Raw genomic sequence first — 18184 nt, 5'->3', positions numbered from 1 at the left:
GCGCCGGCCACCGGGGAGCAGCACCGGGAGCCGGGCTGTCAATCATGGCCCTGCGCCGCCGCCCCCGCCGCGGAGCCGACTGTAAATAACCGAGGCCGTCGGGCGGGCGCGGGGGCGAGGGGCCCCGCTGGGATCGATGCAGGCGGCCGCGCCGGCTGGGCTCTGCGGGCTGGCACCCGGCCCGGGCAGGGCCCACCTCCGCTTTTCGGGTAATTAATTTATAAACAGGCGGCGGCGGCGGCGGCCACGGCTGGGGCTGCGCAGGGCGGGGGGGCGGGGGGGGGGCGGGGGGGAGGGGGGGGGGAAGGGTGACAGTGGGAGTGGGGGAAGACTCAGAGGCCCGGCCGAGCAGGATGGAGGGACCCGGATGCGGAGCAGAGGGCTAGACTCCTCGAGTGTGCACGGAGTGTTACCGGGAAGGAAGTCACCTGGGCATCGTCTGTCCGGGGCTGGAGACCCATCCCGACGCCTCCAGGAGCAGGCCTGCCTGAGGATCCCTCACTCTTGGGTCTTTGCACAACACCATCCCTCAAGGCCCCCTGCAGCCTTGATCTCCATAACCTCTGAACTCCTGTCAATATCAACATTCAGAGGCCACAGAATCCCCTGAAAGGGAGGCCTTCCCCTCCCTCCCACTGCATCTTGGTTACTGGCATCCCCACATCGCTTTCAATGCTAACCTGCCCCTCTCTCAATACAGGTGGGTGCCTCCCAACCCCCACTCCCAGCGCCATACAAAGCTAGCCGCGCTGTTAAGGGTTTGGTCTCCCCTGCCCTGTGGCCTTCTGTTCATCTTTCTGTCCCCATGACCAAACGGCAAGGTCGCTCTGAGGACATGCTCTCATCAGCACCTGGTCTCCTTGGTGTCCTTGGCCAGTGTCCTATGTTCCCCAGCCCTGGGGGAGTCTGGCCTCTAGACCACCACTGACCATCCCCACCCACCCCAACCCCCCCAGATCTCCTGAGGGTCCGGCAAGAGGTGGCAGCAGCATCTGTGAGGAGCCCCGGTGGCCTGGAAGTCCACTTGCCCTCATCCACGGCAGGTCAGCGCCGAAAGCAGGGCCTGGCTCAGCACCGAGAGGGCACCGTGCCAGCTGGCACCCCATCCTTCTCAGAGAGGTACTGGGTGCCCACATCAGAAAAGGCCCCATATTCTCTTCGCTGGCTTCTCAGATACACCTAGCACCTGGTTTCTGCAGGTCACGTCCACAGCCTGCATCTGCCCTCAATCGTGCACACACACTCCTCCCCCGCCACAGTCACACGCAGCCATGTTGGTACAGAAAGTGTGCCAGGCAGTGTGCTGGCCCTAGGTTCATGGTCTGACCCCCGAGTTGGTCAGAGGCCTAGAACACTCCTGGAATAGAATGTGTGTGTGGGGGGGGGGGGGGGGGTGACCCCTCCTCTGGGCAGGGTGCTAAGGGTGATGGCACTTTCTGTTGAGCAACTGTGGGACTGGCTGAATCCAGGTGCTCCAGAAACAGCTGAGGGCTTGCTTTGCTCCCCCAACAGGTAGGTGTGGGGGCTAGAGGCAGATTGGGGGAGTCCGTGGAGAGGAGGGTGTGGAGGGGGCGGAAGGCAGAAGATGGGAGCAGTGCGAGGCCTGGAAACCTCGAAATCAGCCGAGAGCTGGGGAAGGGAGCCCTCGCCCCCCCCCCCCCCCCCCGCCCTCCGTCCACCTGCAGAGGCCAAGGGGTGAGCGAGCTAGGGGGCGGGAAGGGCTGTGGCGGCTCTCGGTGGTCTCCAGCCGGGCCCCGGGGCACAACCCCCAACAACGCCGAGCCCCCAGCCCCCCGCACCGCCCCCCCAACGGAGCGCTATCTGCAGCTGCCTCCACCGCCTCCAGGATTGCAGCTAATTGCGCCCCCGCCCCCCTAGCCGCCCAGGGTCCATGGGGAGCGGGGAGGCGGGGGCCCGGCGCGCCCCGCGCGGTAATTACCGCTGCAGTCGCCGCCGCCCGCCGGGTCAGCGCCTCCGCGCCGCCGCCGAGATTAATTGGCGCCGCCAGCCGGGGGCGGGGGCGGCGCGCGACCCGGAGCCGTAACGAGCGGTGCATCGACCGCCCGCGGGGCCGGCAATTAGTAGAGGCGGCGGCGGCGGCGGCGGCGGCGGGGGGGCGGGGGGGCGGCGGGGGGGTGGGGGGGTGGGGAGCAGGGCAGTTACGGGAATAGAGGGGGCGCGCGGGGCCGGGGCCTGCGGCGCGCACTCTTACCGCCCCGTCGTCCACAGGGAACTGTCGCAGCCGCCCCCCTTGCTGTCGCCCCAGAATGCCCCTCACATCGCCCTGGGCCCCCACCTTCGGCCTCCCTTTTTGGGGGTGCCCTCGGCCCTGTGCCAGACCCCAGGTGAGGAGTAGGCGGGTGCGCGACCCTGTCCTAAGGGGCTCGTGAGCGCGCACGCCGGGAGGCCGTTGGTGTGGGTGCACCCGGGTTTGCCTATGACCGACCCGGTTTCCACGAGGGCTTCCGTAGTACCTACCCTCGCCCCTGCCGAAGCCAAGGACGGACCAGGTGGGCTTGGGCGGCCCTAGACCACTCGGCCACCTGGCCTCGTGGTCTGTCCCCTTCCCACCAGGTTACGGCTTCCTGCCCCCTGCCCAGGCGGAGATGCTCGCCCGGCAGCAGGAGCTCCTGCGGAAGCAGAACCTGGCCCGGTAGGTGCCGTGGCGACCGGTGAGGAGGAGGTGGCCCTGCCGAGCCACATGACCCACACTGCTGTCTGCTTTTCCCGGTCCAGACTGGAGATGTCGGCAGAGCTGCTGCGTCAGAAGGAGCTGGAGAGCGCGCACCGGCCGCAGCTGCTGGCGCCGGAAGCCACCCTGCGCCCCGCCGACGGCGCCGAGGAGTTGCAGCGGCGCGGGGCCATGCTGGTGCTGAGACACAGCTCCGCGCCGCTGCTGGCCCTGCCCCCCCAGGGACCCCCGGGCCCCGGCCCACCCACCCCTCCCCGGGAGCCTGTCCGCCGAGCCCCTCGGAAGGGGGGACCCAGCCCTGCCTCAGCCCACTCCAGTGAGTCCAAGGAGACCACGGGGGCTGGGCTCTGGGCACAAGATGGCTCTGAGGATGAGCCCCCAAAGGATTCAGAAGGAGAGGACCCTGAGATGGTGGCCGCCGGGGGCCAGGGCCCCACCCTGGGCCAAGCCCCAACTGGAGGGGCCAGCCCTGAGGGGAAGGGGCTTCTCTCAGGGTCCATGCTGCCCCCTCCACTGCCCCTGGGCTTACCCTACGCCGTCAGCCCCTACTTCCACACAGGTGGGCATCCCCTCTCCACGCTTTAGATCCCTCCACGGGGTGGAAAGAATCCTAGCTCCCCTTCTGCGCCCCCTCCCCCCACCACGCCCTGGGTCTCAGGGAGGGTGTCCGTGGGAAGAAAAATCCTTTTTAGTGTTCAGTCCAACATCTCTGAACATTTTGGGCAAAGGTCAGCAGACAGGGGTGGGAGCCTAGGAAAGAGCTGGCCACAGTCCTAGTAATACCACCCCCCCCCCCAACCCAGGCACCATGGGGGGACTCTTCATGGATGGGGAGGAGACCACAGCCCCTGAGGACCTCAGCAAGTGGACAGTGGACGATGTCTGCAGCTTCGTGGGGGGCCTTTCTGGCTGTGGAGAATATGCACCGGTGAGGGGGGTGGGGGGACACCTTCCTGAGATGGTTCCGAGCGCCTCTCCCCGCCCCTCCCCATCTCCCCTCCTCAACCACAGTGTGTGGGGAGGAGAGGGATGCTGTCGCATGCTTCCCCCTGCCCTGTGCCGCGTCAGTGCCTCTGCCTCCGACACTGGCACGTACACGCTCAACACACAGACCTTCCTTCCATTTGCAAGCTTCTCTGACACACCGTGCCAGCAGCTTCCCTTGGCCCTGCTCTCGCTGGAAAGCCTTGAGGCAACCCCAGACACTCAGTATTTGGTGGGCTGGAGGGACTCAGCGGGGTGGGCGGGCACTGGTCCCAGCACTCAGGCCTGGACCTCTGCCGGCCCCCAGGTCTTCAGAGAACAGGGGATCGACGGGGAGACCTTGCCCCTGCTGACAGAGGAGCACCTCCTGACCACCATGGGGCTGAAGCTCGGGCCTGCTCTCAAGATCCGGGCCCAGGTGAGTGCCAGCTGGGGGCGGCAGTCTCCACACAATGGTGGGTCAGCGCTGAGGCTCTTTGTGGCCGCAGGCCAGCAACCCAGAAGGCCCCCCCACCCAGGCCCATCTCTCCGCAGGTGGCCAAGCGCCTGGGCCGAGTCTTCTACATGGCCAGCTTCCCTGTGGCTTTGCCACTGCAGCCACCAACACTACGGGCCCCAGAGCGGGAGCTCACCTCTGGAGAGCAGGCCCTGTCCCCAGCATTGGCCCCTTCCCCCTATGGTGGGGGGCACCCCCCTGCTGGGAGAGCCTCGCCCAAGCAAGAGAATGGAACTGTGGCTCTACTCCCAGGGCCTGCAGACCCCTCCCAGCCTCTGTGCTAACCTGGTGGGTGGACCACCCTAATCCCTAAGCCCTTCGGTGCCAGCAGCTCTGATACAAAGGACCCACTCCACAGCTTCTCTTCCTTTTGGTTTTGGATGCGAAAACAAAGATTTTTTTAAAGGAAAACATGACATCAAAGGAAAAGAGTTTCTGAAACTTTCCGGGAGTAGAGTCAGGTGCAGACAGCCTGGGGACCCAAACCTGAGCCCAGGCACAGGGACTCTGCACCCTGGGTACCTGCAGACAAACCAAAGAAGGACAGAGGAGGCGGAGAAGGCACATCACGCCACACTGGCCTTGGCCATGCCTGCTGGCTCTCTCTGGAACCGGGACGGTTGTCTGCGAGATTCTCAGCATCCTGCCATCGGGTGAGGGGTCAGGGCAGAGTCCCACTCCAGACCAGCTTCCCTCACGGGGCCGACGGATCTAACCCAGCAGCGCGGTATGCAGTGTGGGCAGGCTCCATGGTGCTGGGTTCCATCCCCACAGCCGCCACTCCAGGGATCTGCACAGGGCTCGGTACTTTCTGGTCTTTCGTGTTGTGAAAATAAAGCCCAGTCCACCATCTACTGCCCTCCCCCGCACCGCGCAGGCCCCGGCCTCGGGTCTCAGCGCCGACCAAGAAGACACAGGCCTGGCTGCCTGGTAAGGTGGGAACACTGCACGGCAGCCCCCGCAGGCCCCGCCCCCGGCCGGCAGCCCTCAATCCCCCTCAGAGAGCTGTAGTTCCTCCAACTCATCCTCTGGTCCCTGGGCCAGCCGCCACAGCTCCCCGAGGTGCAGCCCCGCCTCTGTGTCTGGGTCTCCATCTGCAGGGAGAGACCGAGGCTACATAAATTCTGCTTTATCAGGAAGAAGCCAGCCTTGGAGATTACTCATCGCTAATTAATCACAGCCCTAATTAATTTATTGGTGCCACTGTTACTGGCTGCCAGAGCCAGCGGGAACGGAGCAGCTGGCGTGGCAACCTCAAGGAGGGGTGTGAGCCCAACTTAGAGCCATTCTCCCACCCAACGGCCCCACCCCCCCACCGACGAAGTGACGCCCACGGCAGCCTTGGGTTCCCGAACAGACAGGTTCAAAGGGCCACAGCACCACCCCTCACTCCCAGGAATCACTCACCCTTGGCATTGCTGATTTCCTCTTGGTTGCTAAGGCTGCCATCCTCCTCCTCCTTTTCCTCCTCTACCCTCTGCCAAGCTCTCGGGGACCCAGGCATCCCTGGGGACCAAGAAGAGCCCATGGGAGTAAGCCCACCAGCAAACACATACTGGGGACAGCTAATGTAGGAGTGTGGGCCAGGCTCACAACCCCGCACCTACCCACCCTTCCCTCAGGCCCCCTTCGTACAGGTGGAAAGGATTCAGAAGTGTCCAGCCAATAGTACAGGTGAGGGAATAAGGTCTTGGGACACGTGTCCCAACTCTGGGAGGCCCTCACCTCAAAGCAAGTGAAGTGGTAGGAGAAGGGGCACCGCAAACGTGAGCAGCCAGGGGAAACAGGCACCCTCTTCTGGTTCCATGGGATGTGTCAGGAAGCCTTCCAGGGCCACCTACCCCTTCCCCACAGGGAGCTCAGGCTCAGGAGTCCAGGCCCCTACCTCTCTCTGAGAAATCCACGGTACTGTCTTCCTCGTCACTGTCCCGATCAAAGAGGTCCTTAAATTCCACTCTGTCTTCATTCTTATTGCCTCCCACTTTCCGCCGCTTTATCTCTGGGAAGTTCAAGTCTTCCAGCTGCAAAGACCCAAAGCCAGAGTGGTGAGGGTGGTCTGGTGGCCATGAGAGAACCCACCTGGCCCAATCCCCAACCCACCATGTCTCAGCCCTGGGCCCCACCCTCCACCTCAAGGCTTAGCTCACAGCCACAGCTGGGTCACATCATGCGTCATGCAGCAAGAGCCCTGACCGCAGCTACTGTCCTTCCCTCCCATTCCCAAAGACAGACTTTACCCAAACCCGGCATCCTATTCCCTTTTCCATTTCCCTTCAGGCCTTGCCTCCCAACCCGTCCCCACACAGACTCTGCTTGGCCAACTTGGTAGGCATCGCTGGGTAGGACTCCTGGACAGCCACCCTGCCAGGCAGGTGAGGGGGCCCCAGCCACGCACACTGGCCACTAAGTACCATCAAAAGCATAGTTACATCCACTGGCTGAAGGCCCAGCTATAGCCCCCCCCCACCCCCGCCACCTTTGTGTCTCCACGTCTTTAGCCATCACGTCATGGGATTGCAGACCCATGATACCAGGACAGGGATACAGTCACAGGCATGCCACTCAGCACGAAACTGTCCCCTCAAGTCACACCATGCCACACCCACTGGCACAGCTCCTCCTGCCCCTCCCTGCCTGCCCTCCTGGTGTCCACAGGCTGGCCTGAGAAACAAGGTCAGTCTGGCCACTTATTCCCCCAAAATCCCCAGCCCAGTCAGGCCTGACAAGGGGTAAGGACCTCCTCCTGGAGGTCATGAGAGAAGCCCCCTGGTCACCCAGTAATGCATGACGTCTGCCCCTCCAGAGCAGCCCCAGGACAGGCTGCAGCTGGGAACAGGCCCCAGCCGTCCTGGTGACATCGTCCCTGAGACTATTTCCTCCCACAAGCCCCCTTCCCGACTCTGGTCTTAGAGTCAGAGCCAGGGTGCTAGACCCTGGTCTCCGAACAAACCAGGTGGTCATGCCCACATCCCCGCTCCGAACCTCCTCTGCAGACATACCCGCTCTTTGCCACTGATCTCCAGCTGGATCTCTCGCTCTCTCAGCTTCCGCCACTGGCTATAGTACTTGGTGAGAGGTGTCCCCTCTTCTCGGGTCTGCTTCTCCCAGGTGTCCTATGGGGAGAGGTTCAGGATCATGTCCACCCTGGGGAAACCTCCAAACCCCAGCCCTACACTGACTAGTGCCCTCAGGCAGTGCTGCCCACCCCACCCACCCAGACACCAGCTCCCAACTGACCACTGCATGCTGGTCAGCCACACCGAAGGAGGCCCTCTGGCGGCGACTGCAGATATACTCAGCGTTCTCCTGCACCTTCTCTAGCAGCTGGCGTAGCTGCCGACAGTAGTTGGCCACCTTGCATTCCCGGAGGAAGGATTTCAACTGCAAAAGGAAGGGGGGGGGGGCGGGGGGGGGAGGCGCGGTGCTCAGCCTAGGTCCAGGCACAGACCATGATCTGCCGGGATCACACATGACCACGGGGAGGTGATGGGGGAGCAGGAAACATGTGTCTCACAGCCCTAGCGCACACAGTTGGGGAACGGGGCAGTTACGTTGGTGTGGGGTGGGGGCCGCGGCGTGGTGCCACATGACCCCTGTTGCCTGGGCCCTGTGGGGGCTGGAGAGCAGACGGCCCACCCTACGGGCCGGGCAGAGGAACAGGCGGCATGGATCTACCCTCCAGGTCACATCCCACCCTCAGCCTGTCTGTGTAAATAAAGCTGTATTGATACACATCCACACTCCTTCACTTAGGCATTTCTGTGGATTTTTTGTACTTCAAAGAGGAGACCTGAGCAGTTGTGAGAAACCACGTGACTGTAAAGCCTAAAATACCATTTAGCTCTCTCTGCCAGAACAGTTTGCTGACCCATGTTCTAGACCATGATTCTGGGACCTGGAGTCCAGAAATAAAGCCTTGCCTACACGGCCACATGTGTCCGGATGGGCCTCGGAACCAGGTGCAGTTCGGGTGTGGGCAGCCCACCCCTACTCACCAAGCAGGCCTACAGCTGGGGGAGCTGACTCTGCCCACCAGAATCAGGGACAGGACCTGGCCCTTCCCGTGAAAGGCCCCTGCCTCCTTGAGATGGCAAACACCTGGGCTGAGAGCAAATGGACCTCTGACAGGCCCAGAAGGGACTTGTGAGAGAAAGGACTCCAACCCCACCCTTGTGTCACCTGAAGGAAAACTGAGGCAGGGTTGGTGCTGAGGCTGACCGGGACTTCCTCCTGCCCCAAACCTGCATGCAGGACCATTTGGGAAAGTATACAGTCAGGAGACCAGCCTGACCCAGGGCTGGGGGGCCGGGTCCAGCCCGCTCCACCAGGACTACTCCTAGAAGAGAATTCTTGGTCGGTCTGGTCCCTGGGCTGTGACAGGCCTGGGGAGGAGCTAGCAAGTCCGAGGGTCCCCGTTAACTCGCCTGCGCCAACCCCACCCCTCAGGACCCCACACCCCTATGTTCGTGCTACCTATGATGAGGCAGCGCCAACATGAAACCCCGCAGCAGGTTAGGCTCTGCCACTGACCCTGTGTGGCTGTGACAAGGGTGCCTCCTTCTGGCCCCTGTGTCAATGGGAAGCTGAGCCCATGAAGACAGCCTAGTCTGCTACGAAGCACGCCATCAAGGCACCTGGGAAAGGAAGAGGGAGCCGGACAGCTGGCACACACCTGCAGCACAGCGGGCAGCGCCAGTTCGGGGAAGGCAATGCTCTGGGCCTGGCTGTGCAGGTACTCCAGGGTGAGGTCGTACAGCTGCTCCACCAGACCATCCTGAGGCAGCAGAGAAGAAAGGAGAACGTCAGGGGAGATGGGAACACAGCCCTCTTCACGCCTGCTTGCTATCAGGGTGGAAATCGGAGGATGTGCCTCCACAGCCTCCCCGGAAGCCACACTCTGGCTCAATATGGCTGAGGCCAAGGAGCACAACCTCCCCCGCAAGAGACCCACGAAGGCCCACACAAACTGGAGGGCAGCAAGCCCCCTCCCGTCCACACTAACTGGACTCCAGTCACCCCGTACGCTGACCTCGGTGCTCTAGAACATCCTGCTATGACCCCGCCCAAGGTATTTTCCCAAGCGTCTCCACAGGAGGCCTGGAGGCCAGCCTTACCCGGTATGCCTTCTCCTGTAGGTTGACCTTGGACAGCTTGAGGATCACAGTGAAGTTGATGGGCTTGGAGCTCATGCGCCCCGGCCTCTTATTGAAATCGACCTGCTGGAAAACCTGTCCCAAAAGCCACTTCAGCTTGGCCTGCTGTGCCTCATGCCCCACTGTATCCCACCCCCCCATCTGTACCCCAGATCCTTAGAGGCCCCAAAACCAGGGAGAGGTAGCCACATGCAGTGCCAGTCCTGTGGCCCCAGAGACCCCCTCCCTTCCAGAGCTCCGGCCTCCAAGGGCATCACTTCATTGCCGAGCGGGATTCTGGCCACTGGGGGCAGGATCAGAAGCACACCCGTGCACACTGCTACCGACCCTCTCCTAAAACCAGACCAAGAAGCCCTAAGAACCAGTGTCTGGAAACAAAAGAAAGGTCCTTTCTGTACAGGGTCACTGACACTACAACGTCCTCACCCATGACTGCATTCCCAAGGCCTGGTCCCAACCCCAAGGCTGCATCCTGGGAGTGATATGCCAATGGCCAGAGGGTCTCAGCAAGGGCCTGAGGAGCTCATAACTCCTCATCCTCCTCCACAGAGACCACAGGCTGTGCCCATCGGCCTCTGCCTCTCAGGGAAGTCCTCCCCGTGTCCGAAGGCTGCGGGCTGTCCTGGGATAGCGGAGCAGGAGCCATGCCTGGCCCCTCCTCACCACCCTCGCGCAGGGGTGATCCAGGATGTTGTCCTGAGGGGGGTGGGTGGCCGATGCTGAAGATACCACAGAGCAGAGGATGATGCTTCACAGCTGAGCTCAGCACAGCTCCAGATAAAAAGCACCCATGACTGTGCTAGTAACAGGTTTCCCTAGGGGAGCACTGCCCTTTCTCTAGCCTGGCTCAGCCTGAGGTGGAGCAGGGGCTGCTCTCAGCACCCCTTCCCACCCACCCAGGGAGGCAAGGGCAAAAACGCCCTGGGGGCAAAGAGCTTTCCTTCTGCCTCTGTGACTTATTTTCTCTGGAAAGGACAGGCCTGCACCTGTGGATGTAAAAAGGACATGCCAGTACAGCTATGGCATGCTGACGCAGGGATCAGTACAAGGGCTGTGCAAAAAGAAAACACGAAATCAGAAGAGAAACCCCAGGGGCTCCCTTCTCTCCCCTACTTTGGTAAACCGGTGCAGACCACAGCTCTGGCCACATTGAGCCACTAATCCGGCCCATCCAGCAGGTGGCACTAAGGGCCTCTCTAGTAGGGAGATGTGAAGTCCTAAGTATAAGGTGGGGTGGGGCCTAACCCCCGGGGCATGCAAGCATGCACACAGATCCGCACAGACACGCACAGACACACGCATACACAAAGGAGCGTGCAAAAAGAAACGCAGCTTTGGAATCAGATCTAGGGTTCCAGCCCAGCTCTCCTGCCCACTGGAACAGACTCAAGCGTGTCCTAAAACCAGCACCCTCAGGCCAGCCCTGCAGAGCAGCTGTCCTTGTCCTCCCTGCCACTCGCCTGCCAACACACACCCCAGCTGGGGCAGGGAGCAAGGCGCTGCACAGAGCAATGTCCTCATAAAACCTCCTCTACAGATGAGAACACCAGCACTCAGGAGGGTTACACTGCATCTCGGGATAGGCGGTCGGTGCGCAGCAAGGAGCGCCTCCAAGCAGACCACAGAGGCACTGTGTTGCCCCCTCCCACCCCAAGCGACGGGCACCCTCTCACCTCCAGTATGAAGGGCAGCACTGGGATGAAGGTGCCGGTGCTCTCCGAGAGCAGGGTCAGAGCACGCACGCAGTGCATGCGCAGGGGGTAGAAGCGGGCAGTGGGAACCAGCCTGGGAGCATGGAAAGGCAGGAGTGAGCAGAGGCCCTAGCCTCACCATCCCAGCCTGGCTCCCCATGACCTGTTTCCATCCATGGGGCTCGAACCTCAGGAAGGGCCCCTCTTGGTCACTTCTGTCAGGGTCAGTGGCCACACCTGCTCTGATTCTTCCAGACAGAACAGGGCAGACCAAAAGTCCCCGACTAAAATCCGGGTCTTAAGGACCTGCCTCCTCACTCAATTATCGGGTGAGAGAACATCCCACGCGGCTTTTAACTTAATTTCCCTTTAATGCAGGAGGAGAGCAGCGGGAGATGGTTCATTCAAAGCTTTCTTTCTTCCCAGCTCCCTGCTTTCAAGTCTCCTCCTTCAGGAGCACAGGGGCGACCCCTCCTGGCTAACAAAGGCAGCCACCTGGGCACACGCGGCTCCTCCATTCTCTGCCCCCAGAAACCGAAGCTCAACGGTCACAACTGAAATGTGGCGCGTTGTACTAGACCCGCTGCCCAAGAACCCCATGGTAAGACAGACACCCAAACTCCCTTCAAACCGCACATAGTCCCTTCTACCCAGCATCTCCCAGAATGCATGAATCTGGGGCATTCTCCCATGCTGGCCTCTGGGCCACAGATGGCGCCAACCCCCCCCCCCCCCCCCGGTCCTTCCACAGGTGCTGCCAAGTAACAGACCCCAGGGCCCAGGGATGGCTCATACCCTTGGAGAACTAGCTCCTCCTGACCCTCCAGGATGCCTCCCTGTGTAACCCTCTCCTCTAAACCAGCCTCCCATGACCTTGTCCAAAGACAGTCTGTACAACCCTGACCCCCGTAACAGCCCACATACCCTGGCCCTGACCTCCTTTGGCCCTCAGGGTGACCCCGCCCATCCGTCACTCACTTGATGCAGCCAATTACCACTTGCGAGAGGGGGTAGATCAAGGGCTGCAGGGCTTCGCTGGGGTACACAGTGCTGAGGGCACGACACCACAGGTAGAGACAGTGCACGAACTGCCAGTTGTACACTGACTGGTAGGTCTCCTGGGCACAGAGTGAAGTCCGTTTCCAAGTCAGCCCAGGGGTCCCAGAAGGGTCCAGCCCTCCCTCACCCACGGTGTGCTCGGGGTCTCAGCCAGCAGCCGCAGCGACCACCTACCCCACCCCCTCCCCGACCCACCCTCAGAGCTGCCCGCACCCTCCACCTGTTCCCCAAGCCCCCCCCCCCCCGCCCCGGCAAGGGCCCTGAGCCCTCCGAGACACTGGGATGTCTCTCCCCAGGGCTACACAGGAATACGGAGGCTTCCAGGAGGTCCCAGCCCCTCAGCTGTGGAGCCCTAAGTATACGGTGGGGTGGGGCCCGACCCCGGACACGCCAACCCCCACCCCATAAGCCCAACCACGCACTTTCTTGCGTGTGGTCATGGCATTGCGCAGGTGGACGGCGAGCTGGCGAATGTAGAGGAAGGCATGCTGGTAGGCGATGCCAGTGTCCAGGGCAAGCAACTCGGTCAGGGTCCGCTGCATGAAGTTGATGAAGGGCAGGGTGCCGGGGGAGGTAAACTTGCAGTTCCTCACGTAGGTGATGTACATTTGCTGCCAGAAAGATCCCAGTCAGGGCCACCCGAGCTGCCAGGGCACTGTGCACCCGCTACCCAGCTCCAAGCCGCTGCCAGACACCCGGGCCTTTCCTCAGTGGGAGCCACGGCTGGCCACGTCTGCTGCAGACCCCTCCCCCTACGTGGCACACGCTCCTTGGGCCCTCTGCTGCTCAGCTGCCACACACGTGTACCCACCAATCTCACACACAAAGTCTGCCGCGCACGGAACAGGAGACTTATAGGGAGGGCGCAGTGCCAAGGAAAACGCAGCGCGAATAACTGCAGGAAGAGGCAAGGAGACCACGGAGGGACTGGGAAGGAGGGGCTAGAAAAGCTGCAGCTACAGGCCAGGCCCACGCAGGGGTTTCTAGAGGGTCACTGTGCGGGACACATCATCCCAGGCGTACAGCCAAGCAGCAGGGTCCCTGTCCCTCTCCACACCTGATGTCCTCATCTGCTGAGGGGAGAGCTGTGCAGAGCAGTGTATGTGGAGCCCCAGGGGACCAAGAGCTCCCATCCCTGTCACTGTCCCCCACTTCCTAGGGAGAGAACTGCAGTGATGGCCCGGGTCAGCCCAGAGCCACAGCCTCAGCAAGAGGAGCTGACCACAAAGGCAGCCGCCCAGACCTCAGGCCAAGACTTTCAACCCAGACTCTAATGGACACAGACTGGGGGGCATCAGAGGCAGGAGCCGGGGGTCCACACTACCTTGAGGATAGGACTCAGGAAGACAGCCTTCTTGTGCCGACAGACCCTGACGAGGACCAGGAACGCCAGTACGCGCAACGTCTCTTCACCTGTGCTCCACAGAATCACCATCCTCTGCAGAAGGAGAGACATCACTGCCTGCCCCAGCCTCCCCAAGCCCAGCCAGAGGCCCCTGTGGCCACTGCTAGGAGACAGCCCTTCCCAAAGCACCTCAGGATAGAGCTACGGTTACACCTCAGTGAAAAAGTAACAAAAACGTGAAAGGTAACAGAGGCTCCCCAAGAAGGCTGTACCACAGAAACACAGCTTTGTTGTTAGGCACGCGTCCAGAAAGGCACGTTAGGGGGCACCTGGGTGGCTCCGTCGGTTAAGCAGAAAGGCACGTTAGAACCCAAGAAGAGCTCGTCTTGCTACAGCTCTTGTCAGCTGACAAGTGTCTGCGGCACCAAGGGCAGAGAGCTGACCGAAACAGAATCCCAGCAGGGCGTAGGGTGGGGGGCGGGTGCAGATGCCACCCCCACTCTGGCTGGGGGCGGGGCACGCTGGAGGGGTGGCCACACGCGCCTCCGATCACGGTGCCAAAGGGAGAGAGCCGGGTACCTTGAGTAGCATGCGGCACTGCTTGGGAAAGGTCAAGTAGTATGGCACGGAACTGCTGACATGCTGGAGCACGGCCGCCGCTGCTGTCGCCTCCGTCACGCAGGCCACCAGCTGGGGAAGCAGGAGGGTCAGCGGGGCCCCAGACCCACTCACGTCTGGGACACAAGGAAGGACTGCACCACCGGCTTCAGCCAGGCCTCGCGGGATACAGGAGGCCCCCTCCCCGCTGGAACTGCACCTGTACGACTGAGCTCAGGTAGACCTTGACGTCCAGCCGGAGCTTCCCCCACAGCGGGCTACTGGACGGCTGCAGCACCCTGCAGAGAGACCAAGCCCACCCCATCTTGAGCGAACCCCCCCCGCACCGCACACCTCCCCCCAAAGCCCCCCACCCTTCACGGTGACTGCTCTCCCAGTGCAGCGGCCCCCTTCGCACAAGAGTCTGTGCCTGGCCGATGCCAGCACCGCTCACGATACGTGTGTTTGCTGCCCACTCGCTCAACGGCTATCCCCTCCACCATCACCTGTCAGCTTCCTCAGTGAGGCCCCTACCTACAGATACACACACCATCCCCAGAGCAAACAGCAGAAGAGTGGATGAAATATTCACTTGAAGAGAAAAAAAGAGTGAAAGGGGGAGAATCCTGACCTAAGAAACCAGTGGTGCAAAGCCAAACACACACTCTGGGCCCCCCGAGGAACTGTGGGCAGAGAATGTACCTTTTCAGAAGGAAAACAGAAAGGAGGAAGGACAAAGCCCCCCAACCGGCCCCGCCCAGCCTCTCCCCGGAGCCCGGCAAAGGGCCTGGTTCCGTCTTCGGCATCCCTCTGTGCCGGTTGGGTCGAGCGGGGGACTGCCAGATCACAAGGCCTCTGCCTTCCCCAGTGCGCGGTCCTGACCACACCCCCCCTACCTCCCCTCTTCCCTTTCACCTGCTGTTGTCCTTGGGGGCTTTCCCAAACAGTAGCTTCTGGAGACAACCAAAAAGATCTCTAATGCAGAAGGTGACCAGGGCGTTGAACACTGCAATGAGGGGACCACAGATACCGCTCACAGGACAGAAGACAGAACAGAGAGCCTGCATCCCAGGTCCCCTCACCCCAGCTCACCAGCACTGTCCGTGACCTGGAATTTGCTGACTTCAGCACCTTCCTGGTCTCCTTGGGTGGTGACCACAGCAGCTCGGAATGCCTGCACAACTTCATGGAACAGCTTCGGAGTAAGGTGCTGCTAAATTAGGGATAAGAGGACCCAGAACGTTGGGGAAGCGGTCAGCTGTGTTGGACAGAGCAATAGGCAACCAGAGCTCCAGAAACATGCTGTGACAGAAAGGTACCCCTCGCCCACATTCTGAGACACGGAGCAGAGGTGGAGGCAGTGTTGCTGAGCCACGTGCAGGGAAAACAACAAAAAACCAGAGTCCGGAATCTTCCTGGAAGGGCAGGGAGCCTGGCTCAGGGGAGAGGCTGAAGGTCCCAGATCTGGATGGTGGCCTGCACCAGGTGGTTTCCAGGGTTCTCCCTTCTGTCCTTTCCTATCTCTGCAGAAACCAACGTAAAACCCTTGGAGGAAGGGCTCTAGCTCCTGACAAAGGCAGAGACTATGTCCCAACCCACGACAGACTTCAGGGAACAGGGAGCCCGAGAGAGACACTGAGTGGAAGAGAGCAGAAAGAGCCCCTAGAATCTCTGACCGAAGGGGAGAATGCAATCCTGGAGCCTCTTAGCAGAAAGGCAGAACCATGCGACATCCTTCACATGAGGGTCTGGTGCAGAAGAGGACCCCAGTGTGGGTGCTCAGAGAAGGGGCTCCTCCCGTCTGCCACAGACCCAGGTAACTAAAATGAGTCAAGGGCAGACTCCTAAAGGGGTGGGGGGTGTCCAGCTGCCCACGCCATGCCACTTCTCACCATTGCTGCCTGCTTCCACCTCTCAACCATGGCTAGGGTCACAGGAGCAGAATCCCTTTTCTTCCCCTTCAGTCCTCTGGGGACCTCATCCTCATCCGAATCTTCCTCCTCCCCACTTGCTTCCTGCACCAGACACAGAGGACCAGGCTGGAGCAGGATGCAGAGGCCATAAGTGTGCCCCTGCCCCCACCAACTCTGCCTAAGCCCTCACTTCCAACGTGTCGGGCAGAGCGTGCAGCTGCTCCTCCTCGTCCTCGGTGCTGTCCGAATCACTGAAGTTCAACAAGCTCTGGTCATTCTCCTGCAGGAACTTGTAGAACTCCGGGTCTTTGTCCTTCAGCCGAGAGAGCTGGTCCTTATGCTCAGACGCACGACCTTTACGCCGACTGAGAAGGCAGGGGTCGTCAAGTCCACAGGACAGGCATAGCCCACAGGACCGGGGAGTACGGGACGTGGGGTAAGGCTTCTTGTCCTCCACACTGCAAGCTCGCCAGCCTCCACAGGGAAACTACAGGGCTTGATCTGCTCTCTCCACAACAGCTACCCACAACCAAGGTAGGGGATTTCCAGCAGTTAAGTTTTCAGCAGATTCCTCTCTCCCCCAGACTCCACACTCGCATAGCCAACTGCCTCAACACCTGCATTTCAAACCCACATACAACACTGCACTTGTGGCTTCCCCCAAACTTGCTCTGCCAGCACTCTGCTCCACCTCAGTTGCGGGTAACTCTACCTCTACAGGCACTCAGGTGAAAGACAACCTCTGTCTCTCATACCCAGCATGCAATGTGCCATGAGACCTAATTAGCAAAAGCCCTTCAGAGCCTCTCATGCCTCCTAGTTAAACCAGCACCATCTCGGGGCACCTGGGTGGCTTGGTCGCTGAAGCGTCCGACTCCGGCTCAGATCATGATCTCACGGTCCGTGAGTTCGAGCCCCGCGTCGGGCTCTGTGCTGACAGCTCTGAGCCTGAAGCCTGTTTCAGATTCTGTGTCTCCCTCTCTCTCTGCCCCTCCCCTGTTCATGCTCTGTCTCTCTCTGTCTCAAAAATAAATAAACGTTAAAAAAAAAAAAATTAAAAAAAAAAAAAAAAAAACCAACACCATCTCTCAATTCTCCCAATTACCACAGTGGTCTCTCCCTATCTCCACACCCACCACCTCCAACCTACTCTCAACACAGCAACCCAAGTGACTCTTGAATTGCATGTCACAGGACGTGACTTCACAGCTCAAAACCCTGAGATGACTTCCCATTTTAGCGCATGTCTTATAAACTGTCTACAAAATCTGACCCCGTTATCATCTCTCCTGGTTCACCTCCTACTACTCTCCCCCTCGCTCCTCCATACACACTCACCTCTGTGTCAGACCCGCTCCCACTTCAGGAGCCTGGCTGTTCCTGCTGCATGAAATACCAAAGCATTCTTCCCGCCTGCGTGGCTTACTCCCCCAAGTCTCTGTCCAATTACCACCTCTTCAAAGGGCCTTCTCCACTAAACACAGCAACAGCTGGTGCCCAACACGCTCCCCATTTCTCTACCCCTTCTATTTTTCCTGTTTGCCGCACTCATTTCTTCTCACATACCACACGTCGTGAATCACCCGAGACTGAGCGAGCTCCTCTACACCAGAAGAGGGCCTATTATTCACCAATGTACGTTTGTCACAGAACACAACCTCAGCAAACACGGGAAGAAAGAATGAGTAAGGCGAAGGGTCTGGGGAAGGGGCCAGCGATCCTCAGGCCCCAGGACTGGTCAGCATACACGTGACGGGTGGGCCAGGACGGTGAAGAGGGTCTGGCTTTACAGACGTCCCGCGGGAAACGCTCCCCTCACCTGGACGAGGGGCTTCCGCCTGGCTTATCCAGACTCCGGTCGGCTCCACACGCCGCCCACGTCTCCGCTTCTGGGGCTCCTTCGGGATCCGATTCAGACTCAGAATCAAAGCCCGAAGCCAAGAACTCGTCCACCGTCAGCTCCGCCAGCCGCCTGCGGGTTACGACATCTGGATCAGGACTCCCTGCCAGGCCGGTTTGCCCCAGCCTTGCTGCACCAGGAACGCGTTTAAGCTCAAGGAGAGCCGCTGTGAATATAAGGGTCCCCTGGAAAGCCGAATCGATCCTCAGAGCCTCAACTTACCGCTTGGTGCCCCGCACCACCGCCATTACTGCCAAACCTCAGCGTGCGCCCGACTTCCGGCTCCAGAATGCCGTGCGTTAGCCGCACTTCCTCCAGGCGGGCCCCGCCCCCAATACCGCCCCTCCGCGCCCC

At 60.8% G+C, this 18184-nt stretch overlaps 2 protein-coding genes across 9 annotated transcripts in view; one reads left to right on the top strand and one right to left on the bottom strand.

Annotated features, from left to right (window-relative positions):
• The window catches only part of SAMD11 (sterile alpha motif domain containing 11), a 21726-nt gene extending 16702 nt beyond the window's left edge, over positions 1-5024 (top strand). For 4 of the 7 annotated variants that reach the window (XM_081796526.1, XM_060624821.3, XM_081796530.1 and 1 more), the window contains 7 exons: positions 957-1119; positions 2230-2345; positions 2575-2653; positions 2737-3251; positions 3496-3620; positions 3984-4094; positions 4211-5024. In XM_081796526.1, the coding sequence (XP_081652652.1) occupies positions 957-1119; positions 2230-2345; positions 2575-2653; positions 2737-3251; positions 3496-3620; positions 3984-4094; positions 4211-4456 (1355 nt within the window). In that variant the 3' untranslated portion in view covers positions 4457-5024. The remainder of the gene's footprint in view (positions 1-956; positions 1120-2229; positions 2346-2574; positions 2654-2736; positions 3252-3495; positions 3621-3983; positions 4095-4210) is intronic. The other 3 variants (XR_014138140.1, XM_081796528.1, XM_081796527.1) reach the window with 3 other exon arrangements.
• NOC2L (NOC2 like nucleolar associated transcriptional repressor) lies at positions 4591-18184 on the bottom strand. Of its 2 annotated transcripts, none has more exons than XM_081796531.1 (19): positions 18053-18184; positions 17750-17902; positions 16121-16295; positions 15910-16032; positions 15110-15230; positions 14933-15023; positions 14238-14316; positions 14000-14110; positions 13400-13513; positions 12498-12686; positions 11995-12134; positions 10999-11110; positions 9287-9400; positions 8845-8946; positions 7410-7553; positions 7172-7285; positions 6058-6193; positions 5580-5678; positions 4591-5266 (listed from the first exon to the last, which is right to left on the bottom strand). In XM_081796531.1, the coding sequence occupies exons 1-19, from the start codon at positions 18076-18078 to the stop codon at positions 5160-5162; spliced, it is 2250 nt and encodes a 749-aa protein (XP_081652657.1). In that variant the 5' UTR covers positions 18079-18184; the 3' UTR covers positions 4591-5159. The 2 variants fall into 2 exon arrangements, with proteins under 2 accessions (XP_081652657.1, XP_081652658.1); XM_081796532.1 differs by having other exon boundaries at positions 15110-15227.

This window comes from Panthera onca, chromosome C1 (assembly GCF_046562875.1).
Source record: "Panthera onca isolate mPanOnc1 chromosome C1, mPanOnc1 haplotype 2, whole genome shotgun sequence".
NCBI lineage: Eukaryota > Metazoa > Chordata > Mammalia > Carnivora > Felidae > Panthera > Panthera onca.
Note: the sequence above shows the minus strand (reverse complement) of the source record. Positions and strands in the feature narration are given on the sequence as shown.